General features: G+C 43.3%; 3 protein-coding genes across 3 annotated transcripts; 2 read left to right on the top strand and 1 right to left on the bottom strand.

The window, feature by feature from the left end:
* The first annotated feature begins 3,659 nt into the window (after positions 1 to 3,659).
* On the top strand, positions 3,660 to 5,776 carry LOC128754222 (phosphoglycerate mutase 1-like). Its single transcript, XM_053856695.1, has 5 exons — positions 3,660 to 4,032; positions 4,541 to 4,734; positions 4,866 to 4,946; positions 5,017 to 5,197; positions 5,277 to 5,776. The coding sequence occupies exons 1-5, from the start codon at positions 3,894 to 3,896 to the stop codon at positions 5,444 to 5,446; spliced, it is 765 nt and encodes a 254-aa protein (XP_053712670.1). The 5' UTR covers positions 3,660 to 3,893; the 3' UTR covers positions 5,447 to 5,776.
* Positions 5,777 to 6,455: 679 nt separating this feature from the next.
* Positions 6,456 to 9,404, top strand: LOC128754225 (exosome complex component CSL4-like). The gene is made up of 8 exons (XM_053856700.1): positions 6,456 to 6,512; positions 7,289 to 7,404; positions 7,569 to 7,643; positions 7,720 to 7,808; positions 8,012 to 8,045; positions 8,123 to 8,173; positions 8,325 to 8,409; positions 8,818 to 9,404. Exons 1-8 carry the CDS (start codon positions 6,485 to 6,487, stop codon positions 8,922 to 8,924), a joined length of 585 nt encoding a protein of 194 aa, XP_053712675.1. The 5' UTR covers positions 6,456 to 6,484; the 3' UTR covers positions 8,925 to 9,404.
* On the bottom strand, positions 9,144 to 12,494 carry LOC128754210 (lysine-rich nucleolar protein 1-like). Its single transcript, XM_053856672.1, has 5 exons — positions 12,428 to 12,494; positions 11,036 to 11,983; positions 10,918 to 10,962; positions 10,693 to 10,749; positions 9,144 to 9,764 (listed from the first exon to the last, which is right to left on the bottom strand). Exons 2-5 carry the CDS (start codon positions 11,966 to 11,968, stop codon positions 9,459 to 9,461), a joined length of 1,341 nt encoding a protein of 446 aa, XP_053712647.1. The 5' UTR covers positions 11,969 to 11,983; positions 12,428 to 12,494; the 3' UTR covers positions 9,144 to 9,458.
* Between the last annotated feature and the right edge of the window lie 41 nt (positions 12,495 to 12,535).

Below are 12,535 nucleotides of genomic sequence, written 5' to 3'. Positions count from 1 at the left end.
CAATCATTCATACCGTTTATTTATTGGTCAAAATCTGTCCAACAGCTGGGCTCGAGAAAATGACGTTGAACCCTACGTACTCGGGTAAACAAGCCTATGATTAATCAGAATCAGAATTTTATTTATTGCCATGGTCAGTGGGGAATCCACCTACTAGGAAAGTGTTTTGGAATTAAATTAAATTAAATTAAATTAAATTAAATTAAATTAAACAACAAGGCTGTTCATGTCCAGGATGAGAAGGGTCGGCTCTGATCCGACCTGCACGTCTCTGGCTCCTGGAGACATACAGGTCCTGAAGAGGTGGCAGGTTGCAACCGATCACCTTCTCAGGAGAACGTACGATGCGCTGCAGTTTGCTCCTGTCCCTGGAGGTGGCGCTGTTGTACCAGACGGTGATGGAGGAGGTGAGGATGGACTGGATGATGGTCGTGTAGAACTCCACCAGCAACTTCGTCGGCAGTCGTAGTTTTCGTAGCTGCCTCAGGAAGAACATTCTCTGCTGGGCCTTCCTGATGAGGGACCTGATGGTTGGCTCCCATTTGAGGTCCTCAGTGATGGTGGTTCCTAGGAAGCAGAAGGAGTCTACAATAGGAACGGGCGAACCAGCCAACATTAGAGGGGACATAGAAACTGTTACTCTCCTGAGGTCTATGACCATCTCCACTGTCTTCTGGGCGTTGAGCTCCAGATTGTTGTGGCTGCACCAGGACACCAGCCGCTCCACCTCCCTCCTGTAAACCGACTCATCTCCATCTGAGATGAGCCCGATGACGGTGGTGTCATCCGCAAAGTTGCGGAATCAACTTCATCAGAATCAGAAAGCCAAGTTATGTTCGTAACATGCTCTGTACACAGCATATCACAATACAATGAAAAAGAAATAATATTATAAAGTGCAAAAAGTAATACAAAAGAGCTTAGAAACAATGTGCAAGAAAAAGCAGGACAGAGTGAACAGAAAATCGTGCCAAAGAGTCCGTCATTGTAATTTTTTCAGGGATAAATACATACAGTTTTGTTGCCACAGGAAGAAAGGACTTCCTGTGGCACTTGGTCTTTGAGATGGATAGTCTCAGTCTGTTGGTCCATGTGCCTCTGTATTGGACCAGGAGCTCATGGAGGAGTCCAGTTTCACCCCCACCACTTCACCAGCTTTACGGATGAGTTTGTTGAGTCTGTTAGTGTCCGCCATCGTTAATCTGCAGCTCCAGCAAACCACCGCAACCAGAAATGCACTGGACACCAGTGCTGTAGACTTGGCCCTCCTTAGGTCCACCACCAGTTCCTTGGACTTTGCCACATTGAGCTGCAGATGGTTCAGCTCACACCAAGACACAAAGTCCTGCACCACAGCTCTGTACTCCGTCTCCTCGTTCTTGCCGATACATCCAACTATGGCAGAGTTGTCACAGAACTTCTGAAGGTGGCAAGTCTCCAACCGATAGTTGAAGCCTGTAGTATAAATGGTGAAGAGGAATGGAGAGAGAACAGTTCCTTGTGGTGCCCCGGTATAACTACTATGTCCGACACACGTCCCTGCAGGCACACATACTGTGGTCTACCCGTCATGTAGTACATGATCCAGGACACAAGGGGGGCGTCGACCTGCATCTCCGTCAGTTTCACTCCCAGCACAGCTGGCCTGATGGTATCAAAAGTGCTGGAGAAATCAAAGAACATGATTCTCACCGAGCTGGCAGGCTGGTCCAGGTGAGTGTAGACCCGATTCAGCAGGTAGATGATGGCATCATCTACTCCCAGGTGGGGCTGGTAGACGAACTGGAGGGGGTCCGGAGATGCTGTGAGACCATGGGCCGGAGCTGATTGAGAATCAGGCGCTCCAGGGTCTTCATGACATATGATGTCAAAGCCACCGGTCTATAGTCCTTATTTCCCCTGGGGTGGGGCGTCTTCGGAACTGGGACCAGGCATGATGTCTTCCACATAACTGCGACTCTCTGGAGGCTGAGGGTGAAGAGTCGATGTAAAACTCCACACAGCTGCTTGGCGCAGGCTTTGAGCACCCCTGGCCTGACACCATCCGGGCCCGCTGCCTTGTCTGAGTGGAGGGCTCTCGACTGATTCCTGACTTGGTCCACTGTCAGACAAAGTGGTGGCCCTGGTGGGGAGGAGGGGGAGGTGGAGTCCTTAGGTTGAGCTGCGAGGTGGGTGATGTGTGGATGGGTGAAGGTGTGAGCTGGGGGTCCAGTACTTTCACAATGGGGAGGATCCGGGGGGAGGGGAGGCGTCGGGCGATCCGAGGCCACAGATCGCAGTAGGGATCGTTGTCGTTGATGGCGGGGGAGTGGACTGGTGCCTCTGTGTCCAATCTGTTGAAAAACACATTCAACTCATTGGCCTTGTTATTATCTCCCTCAACGACCTTGCTGCTCTTAGGTCTGTAGCCGGTGATGGTTTTCATGCCACTCCAGACCTCCCGCATATTGTTAGCCTGGAGTTTGCATTCCAGCTTCCTCCTGTATCTTAACTTGGCCTCACGCTGAATAATCCTCAGCTCATCCATATTGCCTTCTCTGAAAGCCCTCTTTTTACTATTTAATATGGTTTTTGATGTCCTTTGTCACCCAGGGTTTTTTACTGACTGAATGCTGCAGGGTGTTGTCCATATATACATGGTTGAAATCCCCTGAGATGGTGATGCACGTCATGTCGCTTCTGGCTTTGCCCCGTTGTGAAGATTTTCTGGCAGGAGATCTGTGACTTCATTAATAACAGCGTAATAACTAATTTTGAAGTATTTTGGAAGAATGTTGTTTTTGGTTTATATGAAGACCATTTACCTCCATCTTATTTTTATCATTGATTTCATTATAATCGCAGCCAAGTTCCACATCCATAAATATACTCACAGATCCCCTTCCTTAATTGGTTTCTACATTGAAACACAACAATATTTCAATTCCATTAAACATCCAACTAAACAAAAAGCACAAAAGTGCTTGCCCTCAATTTTAAATCTTCATGTAAACCATTTCACCCCAAGCGTTGATATCTATACTTCATTTGACATATTGTTTTATTTAATTTTTTACAAAATTATTATAGTCATTTTCAGTTGTACACATATGTTTCTGATGCTAACATCGTCTATCCAAATATATGTACAGTGATTTGACATTGTAATGGCATTGTTCATGACTAGACATTTAATTTTTGCAATAAAGAAAAAAGCTTATGATGCGTGTGTAGCTAATAGTAATAACAATAAGAAGAAGAAGAAGAAGAAGAAGAAGAAGAGGAAGAACAAGAAAAAAGAAGAAGAAAGTCTTAATACATGTGCATTTTCGACATTCCCAATAGACTTTTCAAGACTATTATGGAACAGCCAAGAGTAAAGTGCCTGTAGAACAGTTAATAAATAATTATTATTGTATAATGACGTTCTTTAAAACAGTTAACAGCATATCATCCAAATATCGAAATAAACAAAACAGCCATTAAATTAAATGCGTATTGGACTAACACTTTCACGTGTAGTACCATGGCGTCTTTAGTTTATTTTGCGCAGATGTGAACAGTAGTGCGAGCATGCTCCAGTGACTGTGGGGACGTGCAGTTGCGCGCATCCTCTGCCTCTCTTATCCTCACCCGGCTCCTCCTGCTCTTCAGCTGCGACTCTGATTGGTGGAAAGAACCAGTGAGGGAGGAGACGCAGTGTCTTTCAATTTCAGCAACATCGGCCACTAGAAGCCACCGGGAACAACTTCTTCACCGACCACCACCAAAAACCCTGCTACCGCTTGGTCGTGTTCGGCTGCGCGGTCTTCGGGTCGGCCAGGACGAAAATACAGACGAGGATTCGGAGTTTTGTCAGGAGTTCCTCACGTCCAAATTCCCGGAAGTGCAGCGCAGAGGGCATCGGTGAGAGGATGGCCGCCTACAAGCTAGTGCTAATCCGCCATGGTGAGAGCTGCTGGAACCAGGAGAACCGCTTCTGCGGCTGGTTTGATGCCGACCTGAGTGAAACCGGGACGCAAGAGGCCCAGAGAGGAGGACAGGCATTAAAAGGTATCTTCTCTCGTGGCCTTCTGGGCTGTCATTGGATTAAGCTGGTAATTACGCAACATAGACGTGTCGTTACCCGCTGCGAAAGGGGACAGGCGCGTTTTCACTCAGCCCTGAAAGAATTTAATTCACTTCATGTTATTCGTCATTACTGTTTGACTTGCATTAAAATGATAAAAAAAAGCCGATATAAAGTACTTTTTTATTGACACATTGCTTTTATTCTTAGACGGTGTGAACATACTCGGTGCTAAGATATAACATGGTTTATTAACTGTAAATCACATGAACTCCATTTTTTGTCTGGGTTGCCATATGTAATCGTCTGCAAACTCAGTGAAGAATGAGAATTGGTCATATTTTGTTGTACACAATCAGATCTGCACCTGTCAATGAATGATCAACAGCTTTACTACAAAAATCATATGACTCATTTGATGGATGACAATTGTGCAACTGTTCCCGGTGTATCATTTGTGTCCATCTTTCCTTGCTCTCTTATACTCATCAGATGCTGGTTATGAGTTTGATATCTGCTACACCTCGGTCTTAAAGAGGGCCATTCGTACCTTATGGCACGTCCTAGATGCCATCGACCAAATGTGGCTGCCTGTTCATCGGACCTGGCGCCTCAATGAGCGTCACTATGGAGGCCTGACCGGTCTGAACAAGGCTGAAACTGCTGCCAAACACGGGGAGGCTCAGGTCAGTCTGTGGCGGAATCGTTTTTAATGTGATGCTTTTGAGTCTTTTTGCATTGCTGTGGGGCAGAAACTGTTGTGAGTTAATTGACTTCATGTGGAATTATGAGGTAACTACACTGTCATTGATAACAGGTCAAGATATGGAGACGCTCCTTTGACGTTCCACCCCCGCCTATGGATGAGGACCATGACTACTATGAAAATATAAGCAAGGTACAAAAACAGATTTATTTTCAGCCAGAGTCTTTGCGAAACCAGGCTAAACAGCTGCTCTTTGTGGCAGGACCGGCGCTATGCCGATCTGACAGAGGACCAGCTCCCCACACACGAGAGCCTGAAGGACACCATTGTAAGAGTGCTGCCCTTCTGGAATGATGAAATTGTTCCACAAATCAAGGAAGGAAAGAGGGTCCTGATCGCCGCCCACGGCAACAGTCTCAGAGGCATCGTCAAGCATCTTGAAGGTAAAACAGATTTTATTGTATCAGACTTTTCTCTTCCTCAAATGGACGCTCTTCTTTAACAATAGCGATTCACCTTCAGGCATGTCGGAGGAGGCCATCATGGAGCTGAATCTGCCCACCGGTATCCCAATCGTGTACGAGCTGGATAAAAACCTGAAACCCACTGGCCCCATGCAGTTTTTGGGAGATGAGGAGACTGTGAAGAAGGCCATGGCTGCTGTGGCAGCTCAGGGCAAGGCCAACAAATAGACACCCTTCACGTTACCTGTTTAGTGGAGACGCCCAGTATAGCCATTGTTAAGTACAAGTCATTCACTGTTACGTCATTAAAAGACCTGCACAGCAGATGCTCACCCGACCTGCACTTTATTATCCTTCCAAGATCGCTGTGCTGAGTGTTGTTGCATTGAAAACATGATGAATTGGGACCTAAAATTTGGAGCTTGCCTACATTAACCCAGATAAATATGTCAGCTAACCTCGCTTTAAATCTCAGAGTGAGTAGATGTTCTGTGCACTGCTGAATTGTGATTTCTGTGGCATTGTTAGTCAATAAATTGATTCCATTGTCTGGTCTAATTTTTGATTGTTTTTTTCCCCCCCAATAACTTCACTGATGCATTGCACCGTCCCAAATGTGAAAATGATTAGACAAAGTATGCTCCTTGTTTTGTATGTTTTTTCAATAGATTTTTTTATGTTTCCATTTTTCTGTTTATGAAACAGTGTTAAATTTAATCTGAATATTTCAAATCTTTATCAGATAGAAAGCATGAAGCACAATTCCAAATAGTTGTATAAGAAAGAAATGTCCTTAAACAGTCATAAAGTATATTTTGAGGATTTCATAGTTTAGACAGATGTCTAAAGGAAAAATGACATTGATTTAAGACCAAATCTGTGATAATAATAAATAGTGATTAATCTTATGGATCAATAATTATTATGCATTTAATCCATTCACTCACTCCAACTATATCTCGTTTGTTTAAAATATTTTGGGGCAAATATGCCCATACTTTTATTTTCGTTTATAAAAACATGACTTTTGACATTTTCTCAACTCCAACATTACTTTTAATACACCTGCCATTTAAACAAGCACAAATTATTATATAACATTTCGCCTCATGCAAAATGTTATACTCGAGCGCACGCATGTGCCTCAACAAACATGGCTGATCCAGCGGTCCATATGTACTTCCGTGTTGGAACTGTCGAGCCAATCATAATGAGAGCGAGCCTCCGTCACGACCAATCGCGTCGTGGTCTGTTCTCTTCGCAAACATGTCGCCCATGAAGCTGTGTGTTCCAGGTGAGTGGTCTAAAATGTTGCTTAAACTACTTCAAATGTGTGTTTAACTTGCTGTTCTGGTGGTTATATAGTCTTACGCTGCTTCGTAGATCACTGTGAAAGTGAAATTCAAGCTTGAAGAAAGTAACAGCTACTGTTTACGACCACGTTTGTGTATCGAAGTCAGGGACCTTGCAGTCAAGTGAGTTTATCTCCTGATGTGCAGCAGTGGAAGCATGTGACATTTAAGGGGTGACACGAACACGTCAGGGTGTCTGTGTACATTTAACGATCGTTCAAGGCTTTACTTTTACTTTCCGAGGCAGGTCCCAGATCTGCCCTGCCCATGGCCCCAAGCAGGACGGCAGCATTCTTTCTTCACTTGTTGTTACTCATTGCTGCAATATGTTACTCCGTCCAAAATAGTTGCTGTTTGCTATATACTGTCTCAATGAAATGGCAATACATTGGTTTTCGAGGTGACATACTTTTAGATACCAGAAATAAGTCGATAATATTGTGTCTGTTCCCTCTTTTATTAATTAGAAACTGTGATTATTTATCATAATGAATAACATAATTATAATACTCATCATTTCTGTGACACATTTGTGAATGTAGGCAAACTCTACCCTGTTTTTTTTCCCTGCATGATGGCATCGTCTGTGACCAAATCTAAACAGACAAATATTGACCAAAAACATGTTTTTTTTTTGTATTTTCTTTCTAATTTCTAAGATTTGAGTGGAAATGAGTTGCTGATGGTTCAAACGTGTTTTGTTCAATCCTGCTCTCAGGTGACAAACTATGCAGCAGAGACGACTGCATTCCCGGCACAGGAGTTTACCTGCGGCACGGCTACATTTACTCCTCTCTGGCAGGCTATGTGCTCAGGAAAAATGAGGGCGAAGAGGTGAGAGGTGCAGAAATGTGTTTAGACTTCAGGGAGTGTCAGTGGGTGTGTGTGGTGGAGGTATGACATTGCGCAATGTGTTTCTGTTGAAAGCAACAGCTGACTTAAAGCCTGAACTGTTTACGCACATGTGAAGCCAGTTTCCCCTTCATATATTCCCCCAGTTACCAGTGATATCTGTCGTGCGGGAAACAGAAACTCAACTGCTACCAGATGTGGGCGCTATAGTCACTTGCAAGGTGAGAATACATCAAGATGGATGGACTTGTCGATGGAGAGCAGCGTTCTGAATCTGTTGTTTGTCCGTCTGAGCAGGTCACAAGCATTAACCCGCGGTTCGCAAAGGTCCATATTCTCTATGTTGGTTCCACTCCACTGAAAGACCGGTTCAGAGGAACCATCAGGTGAGGCTGCACTGCTTATACATGTCCATTATATAAGCAGTAAGAAGCTCAAACACGTGGCTGTTGGGTTCAGAAAATGTTTTCCTTAACACACATCATCTAAGAGTGTTGTGTTATCGACTGTAGCTGTGCATTTGTCAGACTCTTGTTAACCCGGCTGAAAAATGCCTTTCTGTTTTGACGTCGTGTCTGTGGCTCCACAGAAAAGAAGACGTGCGGGCGACAGAGAAAGACAAGGTGCAGTGAAGAGTCAGACGAAGCCTTTCTTTGAAGCATGATTCTTAGCTCCATGTTCACCCCTGTTGTTGTTGCAGGTGGAGACGTACAAAAGCTTCAGACCTGGTGACATCGTGCTCGCCAAAGTTGTATCCTTTCCTTTGTCATTGAAGCCATACGTGCTGCAATAGTTGCGTCCCTCTCACTTCCATACTGTGGAATACACTGCCATTTTATCTAATGATGTTTCCAATATAAGCCATTGTCTTTGTGGTGTGTGACCTTGACCTGCGCCATCAGATTTCTCTGGGCGACGTCCAGTCGAACTACCTGCTGACAACAGCTGAGAATGAACTTGGGGTAGTGGTGGCTCACAGTGAAGCAGGTGAGTCCTTCACTTCGCACAAATGTTGTACAGTTTCTATTGGCCCATAACCAGCGTCGGTGATGACAGCAGAAGTTGGACTTACGTCCACCAGTACTTACGACAACGGCCAGCAGATGCACGTAGCAGCCCAGCAACGCATAGGAAAGGCAGCGCAGTATCCCAGCATCTCACTCTCACACAGCGATCTACCACTACAGTAGCAACTATAACCCTTGCGTCTGCTATTTTGAATGGCTTTCGACTTACGTCCAATCTGACTTACGACCGGTTGGTCGGAACCAATCCCAGTCGTAAGTGAGATGTTACTTGTACTGAGAAGCTTGACTTTATGCTCACTGATTGGTCGGTGTGTGAAGTTCATTCACCCAAGACTTTGCAGTAACTTCACATCTCTGTGTGACCCAGGCGCACAAATGGTGCCGATCAGCTGGTGCGAGATGCAGTGTCCGCTCACACATTCCAAAGAGTTCCGCAAAGTGGCGCGTGTGCAGCCGGAGTACCTACAGGCGTGAGGAGCCTGAAGTCTTCCTCCTCTCCCCACATGGAACACACAGCTTCCCTCCTTTCCCTTCGGCTAGTCAACCAGCCAGATGCATTTGGCTTTCATTCTCATCGAGCTGTCTCTCTGCACGTGACATCACAAGACTAGTTTCATGTTGCAGTGTCTGAACTCAGATCAGAGGGGTTTTGCTTGTGAAACTGCGGCTTGGACATGACAGTCTGTCGGTGGTCATGTATGTTTGTATCAAGAATGAATTCTGGAAGGTGCTCATGTTTGCGCTAAACCTTCAGTGGGATTGCTGACAGACCTTCAGGCGGGAGTATTGAAGTTCACTGTAAGATGATCTACCTGAATGTTCTGCATCTTTTTTTTTTACCTTTCAAGAAAGATTGAGCCTTTAAACAACAGACACATGAATCTTTGATGTAAAACCAGAGCTTTTATTCAAGAAGTATTAAAAAGACTATTGAAGTTGTCAAGCTTGTGTGAAAATGATTTCAAGACATTTCATTTTACTCAAGTAAAAAACACAGATCCCATCGGTTCAGTCATCAAAACGGACTGAGCGACACGCGTTGACGTCGATTGAGAACTTCTTGTTTGTCGGTGCGCTGAAGCCAAGTCCTGCCCCTCTGTTGGAAAAGTCCATCCTCCGCGACTGCGCTCGCTCAAACTCTCCCATAAGTCCCTGCTGTAAGTGTTTCTGCCCCTCCGCTCCGAGCGCCATGTTGGCGTGATCCGTGCTCGTCGTGGCCTTCTGGAAGCCGGACTTGAAGCCTCCCATCAAGCGCAGGAACTTGTCGCGTTGCTGGGAGTTGTTGAACTGAGCAGTGCTCCACTGGCCCAAGCCCTGCCCAACACAGGTGTGGAGAGTTAGGGTCCGGCATGAGGTTTCATTACCTTTCAACAGGGGGCTCATTTCGCTCTGTTGAAATTTAATTTAAACGGTTTTGACGAGTGCCATAGTCATGTTCAGCGCAGGGATTGATCAAGATTTTGTGAATTATATTACGTCTGCTTTATTTGAGGGACAAATCCCAAATAATGGCAGCATGGTAAGTGCTTTCCTTGCATTATGACAAGCATATTACAACATAGTTGCCATGCAAAGTAGGGTTCACAGACCATGCAAAATAGAGAATATATATATATATATATATAATTATTAATAAAATACACGTGGCAGCGAGGATGATAACAACAACAACAAACATGGAGGAATCCCTGAACAAAAGCAAACAAAAGCATCTGTTTGCTTTTGTTCAGGGATGTTTTTCACTACACAATGGCCAGGGTTTCCACTACTCTGAATGGACTTGAAATTCTTATAAAATTGAAATTCTTATACAAATATTTTCAAGACATGAAAAGAGCTTTAGTTTAAATAAGGTGATATAAAAACTGGAATATAGACACCATCCTGATTTATTGTGCTATTGTCAAACTGATGCAAAATAAACAATATTTTGTTGTTTAAATGTATGTATGGGTCCATCATTTGATTCAGTAATATACCAAATTCATTCAAATAGAAATGTGGCTTCTTGTGGCAAATATTCTTATACCATTAAACTGTGATTGAGATTAATTCACTTTACTTCTTAATTATTTTTTTAATCGAATCTCAACCCTAGTTTAAATGTATTTCATTCTGTCAATTGCTCCCATTTGTCTTTTCAATTTAACATACATTACAAGCTATTCAAACATATTTCAAATGTATTCCGACTCTTGGTAGCTAAACACAGCCGGAGCTTGTGGCAAGACTTAACACTGACCGAAGGTTTGGATGTTGTCTGGGACTGAACAGCCTCCTTCTGAGCCGGTCTTCTTTCCTGTGTGATGCAAAATTGTTCACCAACACATAACGTATCCAGGCAGTTTCTTCAACGCAACTGATGTAAGAGCAGATGCTGTGATGTATTACATCATGTACAGAGAGGCTGCAGTGAAGAATGATCTTAAAAAAGAAGGCGAAATGTTCATGACCCATCTGTGCTCACCAAGTTCACGTCCTTCTGATCAGTGTCGGCCATGTTGTCTTGTGACTGCAAAAATAAAGAAATACCATTCAACAAAACAAACCAACTGCAAGATGGAATGGTGATGCCACACACTCACATTCTGGTCTGCCACTTCAGCTCTCCTCTTTTTCTTTTTCACACTTTGCACCTGCTTTGTCTCTAAATGCGTTTCCAGGGAAACTGAAGATTTTTTCTTTTTGCTTTTTTTGGTCTTTTCTTCTGCTAAAGAGGCGAGACTCTCGTCAACTAATAAAGGTTCCACCTCTTGTGGGTTAGCCTTTTTCTTCTTCAGTTTCTTCTCTTCTACCTCTGTGTTCCCATTTGTGTCTTGACTTCCTTCTTTATTGCTGAACTTTTTTTTCTTTTTCTTCTTGATAATTTCTGGTGCTTCTATTTCACTCACTACAACATCATCCTCAAGTTTTAATCTGTCTTTTTTACTTTTCTTCTTGCTCTTCTTCTCATCTTCCAACACGTTCGTTTCTTCCTTTTGGGTTTCTGCTGCTGCTGCTTCGTCTTCTTTGTTCTCTTCATGTTTTGCTTTCTTTTTCTTTTTTGTTACAGTAATGCCATCATTCTCAACAGTGTCCACTTTCTTTTGCTTCTTCTTTTTAGTTTTCCCCTGAATCTCTTCAACATTTTCCACCATCGGACCGTTTTCCTGTTGTTTTGATTTCTTTTCATATTCCTGGTCGACACATTTCATTTCTGTCGTTTCAGCTTTTCGTTTCTTCCCTGCTTTCCGATCGATCTCCTCACTCTTTTTCTTCTTTTTACTGACGCTGGCAGCACTTTCATCAACAGGGTCAGCAGCAACTTCAGCATTCAGACAGTCATCAACTTTCCTTTTCTTCTTTTTCTTGAGAATTTTGTCACTTCTTCCGTCACACGTTTCCCTATCTTCATTTGGCTGATCACTTCCATTCATACTTTCAGGCAAAGACTCTTTTTCTCTCTTGTGCTTCTTCTTCTTCTTCTTCTTTTTCAGCGTTTCATGATTTATCTCGTCAGACATTATTTTCATCCCCATTCAGTCTATAAAGGACTGAGAAAGAGCTTATTAAAATAACATAAAACTGTACTTTATATTGGTAATATTACGTTGACATGAATTTGAAATTTAAAAAATGGAGTATTCACAAACACACAATTCTAAACCACCAAATAATTTGCAAACAAACACATTGAAACTTATCCTTATAGTTGATTTAGCGTTATATTAACAATAATAGCGTTATGATAGTTTTGACAAAACACGAGACTATGTATTACTTCCTACAGCTGAGAACACAAGACCCCACAAACCATTCAGTGTTTCTTTCTCTTTAAAACTAGAAAAGCCAGATTTTAAGTCTTTTTTTACTAGAGTTCAGGGACACACAGCTTTGTCATAAAACCCGAGGACAAACGCTGCCACGACCAGCTAAAGACTCAACAGTGCATTCGTCTATTGGATTAAAAACGTCGTGAAAACACATAAATCACTTACCAAACCGAATTTTCACGTGTAGTTTACTCGGACGTGCCTGAACATCTGTTCTTCTATGACTTTGTCGGTGGTGTGCAACAGCATTGAGGCGCATTACCGCCACCCTCT

This window comes from Synchiropus splendidus, chromosome 2, assembly GCF_027744825.2.
Source record: "Synchiropus splendidus isolate RoL2022-P1 chromosome 2, RoL_Sspl_1.0, whole genome shotgun sequence".
Lineage (NCBI taxonomy): Eukaryota > Metazoa > Chordata > Actinopteri > Syngnathiformes > Callionymidae > Synchiropus > Synchiropus splendidus.
This window is presented reverse-complemented; position numbering and strand designations above follow the sequence as displayed.

What these genes read in the sequence shown, in the direction of transcription:
- LOC128754222 (XM_053856695.1), top strand. Translation starts at nt 3,894, where the DNA reads ATGGCCGCCTACAAGCTAGTGCTAATCCGCCATGGTGAGAGCTGCTGG. An exon ending in AGGAGGACAGGCATTAAAAG is followed by an intron (nt 4,033 to 4,540) that starts GTATCTTCTCTC and finishes TATACTCATCAG; the next exon opens with ATGCTGGTTATGAGTTTGAT. An exon ending in CATCGTCAAGCATCTTGAAG is followed by an intron (nt 5,198 to 5,276) that starts GTAAAACAGATT and finishes ATTCACCTTCAG; the next exon opens with GCATGTCGGAGGAGGCCATC.
- LOC128754225 (XM_053856700.1), top strand. Translation starts at nt 6,485, where the DNA reads ATGTCGCCCATGAAGCTGTGTGTTCCAG. An exon ending in GGAAAAATGAGGGCGAAGAG is followed by an intron (nt 7,405 to 7,568) that starts GTGAGAGGTGCA and finishes ATATTCCCCCAG; the next exon opens with TTACCAGTGATATCTGTCGT. An exon ending in GCGCTATAGTCACTTGCAAG is followed by an intron (nt 7,644 to 7,719) that starts GTGAGAATACAT and finishes CCGTCTGAGCAG; the next exon opens with GTCACAAGCATTAACCCGCG.
- LOC128754210 (XM_053856672.1), bottom strand. Translation starts at nt 11,968, where the DNA reads ATGGGGATGAAAATAATGTCTGACGAGATAAATCATGAAACGCTGAAA. An exon ending in CTGAAGTGGCAGACCAGAAT is followed by an intron (nt 10,963 to 11,035) that starts GTGAGTGTGTGG and finishes TTATTTTTGCAG; the next exon opens with TCACAAGACAACATGGCCGA. An exon ending in ATCAGAAGGACGTGAACTTG is followed by an intron (nt 10,750 to 10,917) that starts GTGAGCACAGAT and finishes TGCATCACACAG; the next exon opens with GAAAGAAGACCGGCTCAGAA.